At 47.8% G+C, this 13,290-nt stretch overlaps 2 protein-coding genes across 2 annotated transcripts in view; one reads left to right on the forward strand and one right to left on the reverse strand.

Annotated features, from left to right (window-relative positions):
• The window catches only part of LOC306815439 (Fc receptor-like protein 4), a gene marked incomplete at its 3' end in the record, with an annotated part of 222,821 nt that overhangs the window by 46,979 nt on the left and 162,552 nt on the right, over positions 1–13,290 (forward strand). The window lies entirely within an intron of this gene.
• The window catches only part of LOC306815430 (olfactory receptor 14A16-like), a 44,728-nt gene continuing 36,100 nt past the window's right edge, over positions 4,663–13,290 (reverse strand). Inside the window, exon 2 of the mRNA XM_079331990.1 lies at positions 4,663–5,655. Coding sequence (XP_079188116.1) covers positions 4,723–5,655 — 933 coding nt within the window. The 3' untranslated portion in view covers positions 4,663–4,722. The remainder of the gene's footprint in view (positions 5,656–13,290) is intronic.

The raw sequence follows: 13,290 nt of genomic DNA on the forward strand, positions 1-13,290 counted from the left end.
GACATTAATTTTATGGGAGCCCAGGAGTGTTGTATTATCCAGGTGTCCAAGGGTTACCCAGGTGTACCCAGGTGATTTTTTGGGAATACTCAAGTGATTTTTGGGAGTACCATGGGATACCCAGGTCATTTTTGGCGATATCTAGGTGATTATTGGAGCACTCAAGTGTCCCATCTCACCATGATGGCCCAGGAGAAGATGACGGCCACTGTTGCATCCTCCCTGTCGATGTGGACAAAGATGACCCTCGGTAGGGGCCTGTCAGGGAGGCACCCAACGTTCAGAGGGCACTTCAAAACTCCAGGTCAGGGCCCCAGGGGTGGGAGGGAACCCCAAGTTACCTTGGGAGAGGATGCAACGCAAGTACACCAAGGCACTTTGGTCTGTCGGAGCAGTGAAGATGGTGTTTTCCGCTAGCTTCAGATCTGGAGGGTAAAGGGGCACCCCAAAATCTCAGGGGAGCAGTGGGGACACCCAAATTGATGCATGGAAAAGCTTTATAACCCACAAAGTTATAGGTATGTATTTCATTCAGCGCTGAGGTGCAGGGGGGATAGCTCCTCCAAAAACAGGCAGAGCTTCGGCAAGCTGTTCCTCTCTTTTTATTCTCTACAAACTAGGATTGCACAATGCACCTGATACATATTCATGTCCTAACCCTGCCTGTCCCTGCTTCATGTTAAAATTAGACCTAGGCCTCTTTGTGACTGCACACTGCTCGTTGTTGGTTGTTCTGGTGATCATCTGGGGGTCCTTGGGATGAAGTAAACAGTAGTCCTATCAGTTGAGCTTTTCACCTTGCCTTCTTAATGTGTGCTTATCAGTATTAGTTGCTTTTCAGACATTGATACCAGTTTTTGCTGGCTCAGGGGTCTAAGGAATCCCCATTATCTAGAATAGATGTCACTCTTCCACCCCATTTATGCATTCTTGGCCCTCTATGTTATCTTGTAGCCTTCCTCTGTCCTCGTGTTCCTGCAAAGACAGCGAAAGTTCAGCATTCATAGAATCTTGTCAGCCCCCTTCTAGCTAAAGCATCCTTCTGTATTTTTACACTTAACTAATTTTAATTTTAATTCCCCCTGTTTCAGTGCCACCATGGCTCCTTGTTTTTGCAGGGCCCAAAGTGTCATCTTTGACCATTGGTTTCATAGGGATTCTGAGTTTTGCATTTGTTCCCCTGATTCCATGAGGCACCAGAGTGTCACAATGGTCTCTTCAATTCCATGAGGCTCCTCAGTGTAACCATGGTGTTCTTAGACCCGCATTGTCACAACTGACCCATGGTTCCATGAGGTTCTACAGTGTCTCCATGGTCGCTGTCAGACGCTGGATGAGATCAATGTCCCAGACACCTCGGGATGAGCGGTCAGTCAGTCACACAGTGGGCTGGTGCTGACCCAGGCTCTGATTGCCTGAGCAATCAAAAGTCCCACCTGGGGGGAGGCCCACGAAGGCCCAGGGCTTGAAAAAAACACAGACCATGGACTCAACCTATGGTCTTTACCCTTCCTTCTGCTCTTGTGGTCTGTGTCACACCAAAGGAAATGTTCCACACCCAACTCTGGAGTCCCAGCCCAGCTCCTGAGTGACCAAATTACCCAAAGTCCCTCCCAGGGGAAGGACCCAGGAAGACCAAGGAGAATTTAGGACAGACCACTAGGTAAGCACACATCTTGACTCTACTTACCCTTGGAATTTCAAACTGAACACTGCAGGAATCCAGGAGTTGCTAACAGTGTGTATGCTTCTCTGTAACTATTTTGTCTTTCTCTCTGTGTCCTCTATTTCTTCTTTTTCTGTCCTCCAAATTTTGAGTAACTTGGGGGAGGGGGATTGATAGGAAGGGCCATCAGCTGCTGAAGTCCTGCCTGCTTACCCCTCCCCCTAGAGTGGCCAGACTGACCCATGGTGTGGCTGGAATGCTGCCCCTGATCAGTTTTTCCAGAAACCACAAGGCAAGGGGGACAGGGAGCCGTTGGCTCATGGGTGCAGCCCTTGAGTTCTAGCCTGGCTGTTGAGATCCTGCCCCCTTCCCAGAGCAGCCCCTGCCCTTCTGGCCTGGGCTCCTGCTATCCTGGCCCGGGCCCCAGTACAGCCACAGAAAAACTTTCCATCATAAAATAACTCTGGACTGTGGCCCAGGAGAGATCTCTTGACCATCTGCAGGCCTGGGCAAAATATGAACTCTTTAACTGCCCAGAATATGACTTGCAGACACTTTGTTCTCTCTCCTGAGTGAAAGAACAGGACCAAGGTGATGATAGGCACAGAATCAGTATGAAAAGACCAAGGTCAGACAAAAGGAAGTGTCAGGTCCCAGATGAGAGAAGAAGTTGAGTTGTGGACTGAAATTTCTCTGTTTTTAAGCCATGGAGAAGAGACTCTTGTTTCCCTATAACTCATAGAAAATGCTTTATGGGGAGGATGAAATGTTTTAACTGTAGACATGAGCAGAGGCATTTGTGCTAAAGAAAGCAGATGTTGAAATGCCTGTGATTCCATTAGAAATTTGAATAGAGAGGAGAGAAATGAAGATCCCTGCTGTCCCCCAGGGAAGAGAAGAAAGGCCTCTGTTTTCAAAGATGAAGAGAGCTTTTGTTTGAACTATTATAATCTTTAAAGTGTGCCCCATAACTTGATATGGTCCTCACAATTAGATTTGGGATAACTGTAAGTCAAGGAAGGGATTTTGACACAGTGATCCAATTTACATTCTCCTGAATGGCTGATTCGCTGTGACATAGAGGCCAGGAGAAAACTGTTTTCCTGTGGAGAAATCTCCATAGACTGAAGAGAAATTCTCCTCACCAAAGTCAATTGGTGAATAGCTATTTTTAGAGATGGCAAATTGACTGATCTGTTTCTGTACGATATCAGTATGAAAGAAAAGAAGTTGGGGGGGAAGAGTAGTGTTCTGAAAGTATTATTCTGAGGTTTTGTTCATACTTTTTTTATACCCTTTAAAGTTTGAGCTTGTTTGGCCTTCCTCATAATTCTATCTCACAGCAGTAAATGTGTAAAAAATTCTAGTGAATGCACTGGCAACTTGAACAAGGCTAAATCCATGGCAAACATAAAATTGAACTCTTCTTTCTTGAGCTCTTCAGTTCAGGATTTCAGTGACAAAGGCTCATAAAATTTCTTCAAAACACCCAAACAAGAAATGCCCCCGAGAACAATTTAAGTTAAGGGATGGAGTGTTTCCAGAGAAGGGCAACAAGGCTGGTGAGGGGTATGGAACACAAGTCCTGTGAGGAATCGCTGAGGGAGCTGAGGTTGTTTATCTTGGACAAGAGGAGGCTCAGGAGAGACAAGGTGGTATTTGGGCACAGGTCGGACTTGGTGATCTCCAAGGTCTTTTGCAGCCTTGCTGATTCTGTGATTCTCTGAAACCACTCCTGGAACAGTTGCAGGATGAGCCCTGGGCCTCCTCTTCAGAAGGTCCAGCAGCCCAGGTCCCTCAGCTTCTCCACACAGGCCCCAAAGCCCATCCTGTCAGTCCTGCAGAGCCTTTCCAGCCCCTCCTCACTGCCCAGAACAGGGAGCCCCACACCCAGACACAGCAGCCCAGATGTGCCCCCCTGGCCTGTGGTGCCTCTGGCAAGGGAGCAGCACGAGGCACTGCAGGAGCCTGCAGACAATTCCTGAAGCACTTGTAGGATCATCCTGCTTCCCATGGAATGTTCCCATGGTGCTAACTCAATAACAGAAAACGGGGTCCAGAGAGGAAAGGACAAACAGGGCTGGGCTGTATATAGGGGAGGTTAGAATAATGGACAATAGGAAGAAATCTGGAGCTAAAAAGAGTAAAGAAAACAAAGGTCAAGTAAAGGAAATGCTCAGAGCTGTGTGAGTGTGGCTGCCAGGCAGCCCTCGATCTGAGCAACAACATCTGCAGTGGGACAGGAAACTCACAGCTCATGGAAACAAATTTTCTGGCTGACTGCAGTGGCCAAAAAAAACCTGAGTGGTTTCCCTGCCATCCTCCAGCCCTTGCTGGCCCCAGGGGATGATGGCATTTGTGCTCACTCAGCTCCATCTCCCCACAGCAGCACCATGGGGTGCTGACGCCTGCTCTGTGCAGTGCAAACAGGGCTCCTGTTGTGTCTGTGCCTGCAAGGATGTGGAACCTGTGTCTGCTGGGGGAGAGGCCAGGGCTGCAGGAGCTTGGAGCCCCCAGGCCCTGCCCTGAGGCCTCAGCGCTGCCCCAGCAGTGCCCATTGCCTGTCCCTGCTGCAGCCCCAGCACTGCCACCCCCAGGGCTGTGCCTGGCCCCGAGAGCACTCAGGCCCTGCAGCAACACGAGAGCAGGAAGGCAGCAGGGCAGTGGCACAGGAGCAGCACTGGCAACACCAAGAGCTGCTGCTGCTGGACACAGCTGCTGTGCCAGCACTGATCTGCCCCAGATCTGCAGACAGACATTGCTGCTGCAGCTCCAGAGAAGGGAATGAAGGGGGCATCTGTGGAGAAATTTCTGCTGGGAGATCCTTTATTTCATTTTAAGACACTGAGGGCACCATTCCTCACTGACACAGTCTGTGGTCACAGCAAAGATTGAGAGAAACAAAATGAGAAAGGGCCCAGGGAATGGCATTTCTTTATGGAACATATTAAAATATTAAATCAAAGGCAAGAAAAGAGCAATTGAACCATCAAACTGAAGAAATAGTATCAAACATGTTTTTTACTACAAGTGGCTTGCAAAAAGTAGCAAGCAGTTTACAGTTTCTTAAACAATCCCACCATCACTGTCCCCACTGCAGCCTTGATCTCCTGGTTCCTCAGGCTGTAGATGAGAGGGTTCAGGGCTGGAGGCACCACTGAGTACAGAACTGACAGGGCCAGATCCAGAGATGGGGAGGAGATGGAGGGGGGCTTCAAGTAGGTAAATGTGGCAGTGCTGATAAACAGTGAGACCACGGCCAGGTGAGGGAGGCAGGTGGAAAAGGCTTTGTGCCGTCCCTGCTCAGAGGGGATCCTCAGCACAGCCCTGAAGATCTGCACATAACTGAAAACAATGAACACAAAACAGCCAAAACATAAACAGATACTTATACTAAGAAGTCCAACTTCCCTGAGGTAGGATTTGGAGCAGGAGAGCTTGAGGATCTGGGGCACTTCACAGAAGAACTGGTCCAGGGCATTGCCCTGACACAGGGGCAGGGAAAATGTATTGGCTGTGTGCATGAGAGCATTAAGAAAGGCACTGGCCCAGGCAGCTGCTGCCATGTGGGCACAAGCTCTGCTGCCCAAGAGGGTCCCGTAGTGCAGGGGTTTGCAGATGGACACGTAGCGGTCGTAGCACATGATGGTTAGGAGGAAAAGCTCTGATCCAAGGAAGAAGATAAACAGAAACACCTGTGCAACACATCCTGCATAGGAGATGTTCCTGGTGTCCCAGAGGGAATTGTGCATGGCTTTGGGCACAGTTGTGCAGATGCAGCCCAAGTCAGTGAGGGCCAGGTTGAGCAGGAAGAAGAACATGGGGGTGTGCAGGTGGTGGCCGCAGGTTACGGCGCTGATGATGAGGCCGTTGGCCAGGAGGGCAGCCAGGGAGATGCCCAGGAAGAGGCAGAAGTGCAGGAGCTGCAGCTGCCGCGTTTCTGCCAATGGCAGCAGGAGGAAGTGGCTGATGGAGCTGCTGTTGGACATCTCTCCACTCTGGGCATTCTGAGCTGTTGAAAGGAGACTTTGACAAGGTGGGAACAAATTCTTTGAGCCAATCCTACGAAATATTCTTCAGAATCCTTTCAAATTATCTCCTCATGCTTTGGTAGTAATTTGTTAATGTTTTTCTTTTTTGAGTTTAAGGTTTTGCTGGTGAGTTGATGGCTCAATTTGAGCATTGCTGTCAGCCTGAGCTTTTAGGATCCCTTTGGGATAAAAGGCCTCCCTGTGTCCCAGTGCAGTCAGACCTGCTGGTCCTACATATCTGCCCTTTTCTCATTACCTCCTGTTTTTACAGGGTTCTCACACATAAAATTTTCTAAAAAAAACTTTTTCAGACTCCAGTTTCAGAATGAATGTCTCTAAACCCCCACCTATTTTCCTCTGCAGAAGGACAGGGAGGGATATTCAGGGCTGGTGTGGCTCTCTACTGCCTGGTGTTGTGCCTATTGGGAGCTGTTTCTCTGCAACCAAAGCTTGTACCTGCCAGTGCTCCCAGAGCCCAGCCTACCCCTGAAAGATCAGCACTGCCCTGCAGACCCCTCCCAGCACAGGGCACTGCCCAGGGACACCTCCCTGCCAGCAGGGCCTTAAGGACAGCTCAGACAAACACAAATGCTGCAAGCCAAGGTGCTGCTACTGCTGTCTGTAGGAAGAGGAGGGTGAGGAGGCACTTTGTGAGGGAGATTTGAGGCAGATCTGCTGATCCCCAGTGGGACAGTGAAGGAGTCTCAGTGACACAGACACACCTGACAGCCCCTTTCCCTTGCCTTGAGGAGAAAGCTGAGAGCAGTCCTGGCCATGCAGCACCATCTCCACAGCAGGAGGAATCTGCCCTGATGGAAGTGGCTCCTTCCACCCCAACTTCTCCCCACAGTCCATGGGGAGCAGCCAGGCAGGTTGAGAGCTGCCCCTGGCTGGTGGCACATGCCCTGGGCTGGCCAAGAACCTTGAGGGCTGCAGGAGCTGCTCTGCAGGACAGCCCTGGGCAGCCCTGGCTGCAGCCCCAGCTTCAGCCCCTGCATCCATCCTTGGCAGCAGGAGCCATCCTGCCCTGTCTCTCAGATGGTGCCCAGGGCAGCCCCGCTCTGCAGCACATCCTCCTCCTCCTCCTGTGCCTCAGAGAAACTCTGAGAGCCCTCCTGACACATCCCCCAGGCTGTGGGCTGTGCTGGCTCCAGGAGATCCCTCCAGGAGCACAGGGGACATTGCCCTGCACCCACAGACTCACCATGTCAAGGGCTGTGAAGATGTTTCCCCAAGTGAAGTCTCAGCTCAATGTCTTCTCAGTCCTGATTGCCTTCAACCTGTCTGTGCCTGGCTCCTGTCCCCTCAGTGCCTGCAGGCAGTGCCCTCAGCCCTGCTGGGCTGGGAGAGGAGCGTCTTATCAGCAGAAATGTCTTTTTGAAGTTCTTCTTGGTTGAGCCTGGGAGCTATCTCTGTGCCAGGAGACCAGCCCAGTTCAGCAGCACAGACACAGCACAAGGATTTTAATGAACCTCACAGGGATTTCGTGCTGTTTACATCAGAGTGGGTTAAAGAAACTTCTCAAGACTTCAAAGTTTAATTGGAACACCAAATTTTCCTGAAGTTTTAATGGATTCTACTGAGGGATATGTCTGTGAAAGCTGATCAAACTTTGCTATTTTTCAGTGCCCCCATACCCTACTAACTCTTTCCAGTGTGTCAAAACACAGGCTAAAGGACTGGCCTTAGAAATCTCCTTGTTTTGTCTAGTACTCATTACCTCCTCCTTCTTGTCTTATCCTATTTCCACCCAAATCTCTCTCCACACAGCCTCACAGTCCTTTCCCAAGCTTTCTCCCACACACATGCCTGAGTTGCAGGTATTGAATGTGATTTGCCACAAACAAACTTTAGGATCTTAGGTTCAAAATCAGCTTGGTTAGGATGTCTCGATTTACACTGAGGGCATAGACCTTGTCATCTCTCAGAGGAACAATAACAACGTTTTTCACAAATCTTGCAGTGTAACAGTAACCATGCAGAGTGCCAACTTCTAGAAGCCCCAAAAGCCTCATAACACCCACAAAAGCAAGCTGTTCCTCTTCTCTCTTGAGTGTCCAGACCCTCTTGTGCAGACTCTTCCCAGTCCAAAGCTACCAACCTCCCTGCTGAAGTTCGATATATTCCATCCAGTTAACAACACAGAAAACACAGGGGAAAATTATCAGTTTGCTGCAATTGTAACTTTTGTCACAAGGTGGCAATATTACTCTAAAATACACAATGACCAGTGGCAGCAGGGGACCGGATAAGCCCAAACACCGAGTGTTACAGGGAATACCGTCCCCCTTCAACAGGAATTACCCACACACAATTTGAATCCAAAAGTCAAAATCACTGCAGGGAAGGGTATCTCTTTATTAAGGGAAAAAGCATCCACCTCTTGTCAACACAGCACACAGTATACAGCAATTTTAAATGATCACCCAATCACTTTGCTCTTCTCCAGCCATTTCAGTTGCCCAAAATGAAAACACAAATCCATGCTCCCGCTCGCTTCTTCCTAAGTACATCTCACCAATCACACAAATAGTCATTCACAGAGGCAGGACCCAATCAAAATAATGATTGAAATAGCAGCAATAAACAAGGATTTGCCCAGTTCACCCAAAGAACTGCTGGTGGATCTCCCTGACAGAACAAACCCTTTCTGTGGCCACTGCACCCTCCCGATGATTGCAAGCAAAACCGCCCAGGCTTGTGCTGAGCACAGAATGTCTTCGGCATCTTGTCAGCTGCCTTTTAGCCATGTGTAGGCCTGACAGGCATACACATCATTTTAAACATACAATTTTGTCTGCAGTCCAGCAACATGTCTTTTCTGTCCCCATGTTGAGCAGCTGGGGACATGAGGTCCTTCCAGGAAGGTCCCAGAGACATCCATAGCCCAGGTTGCTCTTGCAGCCAGAGTTTCTCATGGCAAACTCACATATTGATAGAGAAAGTAAGACTGTCCAGCCAGTTTAAATTAGAAAGTAATATATTTATTCCAATGCTTGGCAAGGTCAGGAGAAATCTCCCAAAAGGATGTGCAAAATACCCAGGGCTCTTACCTTATTTTTTCCATCAAAATCTTACATATTTATTTAGTTACCCAATATGCCAATAGATATGAGTTACCTAACACCCCATAACCTCACTTTTTATTAAAATTAGCTCAAAGTACTTTTGCACAATTCTTGCACAGTTCTTTCCTTCAAATGGGTCAGTGGGTTTTTGAAATGGGTCAGAGGCCTCCTAATGATGAAGTCAAGGAGCCTTCCTTGCCTTCAGCTTTTCACCTTGGTATTGTCCCTAGGTTCGCAGGCCCTTTGTCCATAGTTGAAGTTCCCAACCTGGTTCTGGATGGTTGCAGGGCCCAGGTGCAGTTATGGTTTATTCACTTCAACAATATTCCAACTGCCCAACTTGACACAACAAAGCCAAGCAAGTGATTTATTTTCTTATCTCTACTGGTTCAGCCTCTGATTATTAATTTTCTACATTGATTCTACTCTGATCATTATATGTATAGCTTCTATTCTTCAGCTAAGCTCTTAACCCTTTGATATTTGCCTCAGAAAGATGATGCTATGATAGATACAAACACAATCAAGGTGTTGTATCAGGATGCTCTGCCTGGAATGCAGTGAAAACTGCTTGAAAAATGCCCTGTTTGCAAAGCTTTCAGTGGTGAATGGAGAAAGGTAAACCATGCTGCTTTTGAATGCTGAGGAAATGCTATAACCAGCCTGACTCATTTAAACTCTTCCTGTCCTTGCTGGGATGGGGAGCCCCTCAGCCTTCCCTGCTCCAGGCTGGACAATCCCAGCACCCTCATCCTCTCCTCACAGCCAAAAGGATCCAGCCCCATCCTGGAGGCCCTTCCCTCACCCTGCTCCATCTGCCAGATATCTTTGCTGCCCTGGTGAACCCAAACCAGGCCCAGTGACCTGGATGATCCCCGTCCTTGATGTCCTGGTCACTCAGCCCCAGCCCCTTGTCCCCGTGTCAGGCTCTGGGGTGGATTTGTGGGACATCCTTGGTGGAAGCTGTGGCCCAGGTGGAGCAGGGGGAACCCAGGGGAACGGGGACCCTGCTAGGCATGAACAGCATTGGGCTTCTCTGAGTAAACTGTGAGTGGATGCTGAGGCAGAGTGACCAGCCAGAATAACAACACAAAAAACACTGAGAAAAATTACCAGTTTGCTGCAATTGTAACTTTTGTCACAAGATGGAAATCTTACTCTAAAATGCACAATGACCTCCTGCAGGCTGAACTGGAGGCACTGCAGGTCAGGGACAGCCACTCTGTGTCTGGAATGCTCAGCAGATCCTCAGCTTGGGCATTTCCTGCAGCCCCCGGGCCAGTCCCCTGCCCAGCACAGCAGCAGAGAGTTGGCCCTGGGGCTCCTCAGGCAGCTGCTGCTGCCCCAGGGACAGGGCAGCCTCTTTCCAGGGCTCCTCTGCACCCCAGGGGCTCCTGCTCTGCTCCTGGCACATGCCAGCTGCCCACAGAGCCTGTGCCATGGGAACACATCTGTGCTGGCCTGAGCAGCCACTGCTGCAGCCCCTGCCCTGCTCCCAGAGCCCGAGCTGGGGCTGCTGCTCTGCAGAGCACAGGGGCTGTGCTGCCCGGGGCCCTGGGCTGCCTCTGCTGGGCTCTGCTGCTCAGCCCGGGACACAGAGGCAGCTGGTGGTGCTCCCTGCACTGACTGCCTCCCACACAGGCTCTGCTGGAGCCATGCAGAGGCTCAGAGGTGCCTGCCTTGTTCCAGGGCTGCCAGCTGGCCTTGGGGCTGCCCTACATCCTCCTGTGGAAGGTGCCAGAGGCTCAGAGCACTCAGTGCCAGACTCCTTTCCCTGTGCCTGCTGTGCCCCTGGGGTTCAGAGCACTCAGTGCCAGACTCCTTTCCCTGTGTCTGCTGTGTCCCTGTGTTGCCCGATCCGAAGAAAACACAAACAACCGAAGTCGTTTATGCGGTGCTTTATTGAGGGCCCGGGAGCCTGTGGACTAGTGTCCAGAGACAGAGCCCCATTTGACAGAAAATTCACAGGGTTTTTATATGCTTCTTTACCCGATTTCTCAATCTTAACAGATTCTTACCACATTTTTGATACCTGGTACCATAATCTCTCTGACATTTAAGATTCTGCCAAAAGGTGCATTCTTTAGATAAATGGATACACTCCTTAAGATAAGTAATTATTTCACAACTATACTGCTTGCATTACAAAATTTGCTATAAAGTTCATCTGCCGGTTACATGCGGCCTACCAAGCCTTAGCATAACTACTACTAATGTCAACTAATGTCGATTACTAAGGTTTATTATTACTTTAATATGATTTATTATATCAAATGGCAACATTTCCCCCCTTTTGAGCATTCTTCAGTCTTCTGCAAGGATGCTCAATTCTTCATTATCATCGGGTCTTTCAAATGCTGGATTCCTTTTCAAATGCTGGATTTTCTTGCCCGATAGCAACTTCATGCTTTGGAGGAGACAAGTGCATCTCGTTGGTTCTTGTCAAAGCTTTTATCACCCTTCTGGTGTGTCTGGTTTCTCTTTCAATAACTCCTAAAACACACTTATACACTAACCAGATAATTAATAACAAGACTGCAATCAACAGAATGTACTGTATTATGGACGAAACCCATCCAGAAACCTGAAGTCCTAAAGATTCAAAAATTTCTCCAATCCAATTGTGTTGTGCTTCCTTTTCAATGTCTTTTGTTTTGGATTCAACTATTGCTAATTGAGAGATGTCTTTTTCTACTTCGATAGTCATGTTTGGAATATGGATGCAACAATGGTCAATTTTTGTTTTTAGATATTGGCACACCCCATGCTCTTTTAACAAGAGCATATCTAATGCCATCCTATTTTGTAAAGTCATTCGAGATGTAGCTTGCAATTGCAGATTCATATCTTTGAATCCTTTCTTAGTAGCTGCTGCTAATCTCTCAGTTTGCCCTAACAATTTGTACAACATGTCTCTGTTCCTATATGCGGCTATAGGTGCAAAGAGTGATTCCAAAACCCAACCGAATTTAACTCCACCATCAGGCTCATGCCATTCGTCCTCTAACTCAGTGAATGCATCTACTTCCCTTTTCTTCCGGTTAGATTTCAGTTTTGATTGCTTCCATAGGGGGCAAAGGGTAGGGACTCCTAGAGTGATTTGCGTCGCAGGTCCATCTATAGGGATATGTGTGGTCCATTGTCCATGTCCCATTACCCAGACTAAATTTCCTGGACTTTTAATTGTAGTATCTTTGCAGCTTACAGCTCTTCTGATTCCATTACTCCAGCTCAGTGCAGCTACCTTTCCCAGAATTGTGTGATTATATCTCCTGCATTCACATCCCCACTTGAGTAACACTCTAAGAGGAGCCAGACTGATTTGATTTTCAGGGGTATCACATGTAATGACTTTGGTGCAGTTCCAATTTTCTTTAGTTTCTTTAATTTCCCTTGTAGAAGTTTCTGTCTTATAAACTTCCACCAGGGTTTTATTTCTCGTTCCGGTCCATTGTATGCACCAGTGTACTGTTCCAATATAGCTATAATATTCTAATAAACTCGGACCCCATACAGCTTTCCAATTGTCCCAAATTACTTGTTGCTGGGTTATATTTTGACACTTATATTCTTGGTAAGGCTGCTTTGTTTTGATTTCTACATCTCTAGTAGCATACAGTGCTGAGTGCCACACATTTCTTTTGATAGTCACTATCTCCTTTTCTTTTCTTTCAAGGTGACATACGGTAGATATATTTTCAGCAGCCTTAGGTGGTAATGGAATGGGAATTATTCCCCAAGGGATTGGTTCTCCTGCCGCTTGTGGAAGTGGCAAGCAGGCTGTAATTTGGGATATGTTTTGTACCAACCCAAAATCTCTAATCAACCCCACTACCAAATTTTCTTGTTTATGACTCTGCTGTACTTCTGGATCTTTCAGCTCTCTACGTCTTTTCTCTGTTGGGAACACTCTATCACCAGGCCTGATTCCTTGTCCCACTTCTACTATTCTTATTCCATAGTCAGCATCAAGTTCACATATCACCAAACACAAGTACTTTCCTTCAGTAGGGCCAATTTGTGGGTTACTAATATTTAACCATCCTATGCCTTTTCCAAATTTTTCCCACCAGCTAATTCCTTGGTCTATCCTATCCCATGACTTCTGGTCGTTTTCTTTCCACCATTTAACTTGCAATGTTTGATTACATTTTTGTTTTAACACAAATGAACAATTTACCTTCAAGGGAAGTCCGTCCCACACACTTTGTACAGTCCAAGGAGCTTCTACCTCCACGGATTCTTGGGATGGGGTGTCCTTCCTTAATTTCCAGGGCACTATTCTCAATTTAATTTGCTTATAATCAAAGCTTCTTCTAGATTGTACAATGCACATGTACCTTTCCATATCTTGTTGCTTAACTTGCTTCAATTGCAATGTGGTGTTTCCTCTTTGTGCATCCGTATCCCAAACCGTACTAATATTTGCCTCTGGGTAATCAGCACCCTTTTTCCAGGTTACCTGTACATTCTGGACTTCAGCTTCCTGGTTATTGGTTATAAAGCAGGTCAGGTTCACATCCAT

This window comes from Erithacus rubecula, assembly GCF_903797595.1.
Source record: "Erithacus rubecula genome assembly, contig: scaffold_133_arrow_ctg1, whole genome shotgun sequence".
Classification (NCBI taxonomy): domain Eukaryota; kingdom Metazoa; phylum Chordata; class Aves; order Passeriformes; family Muscicapidae; genus Erithacus; species Erithacus rubecula.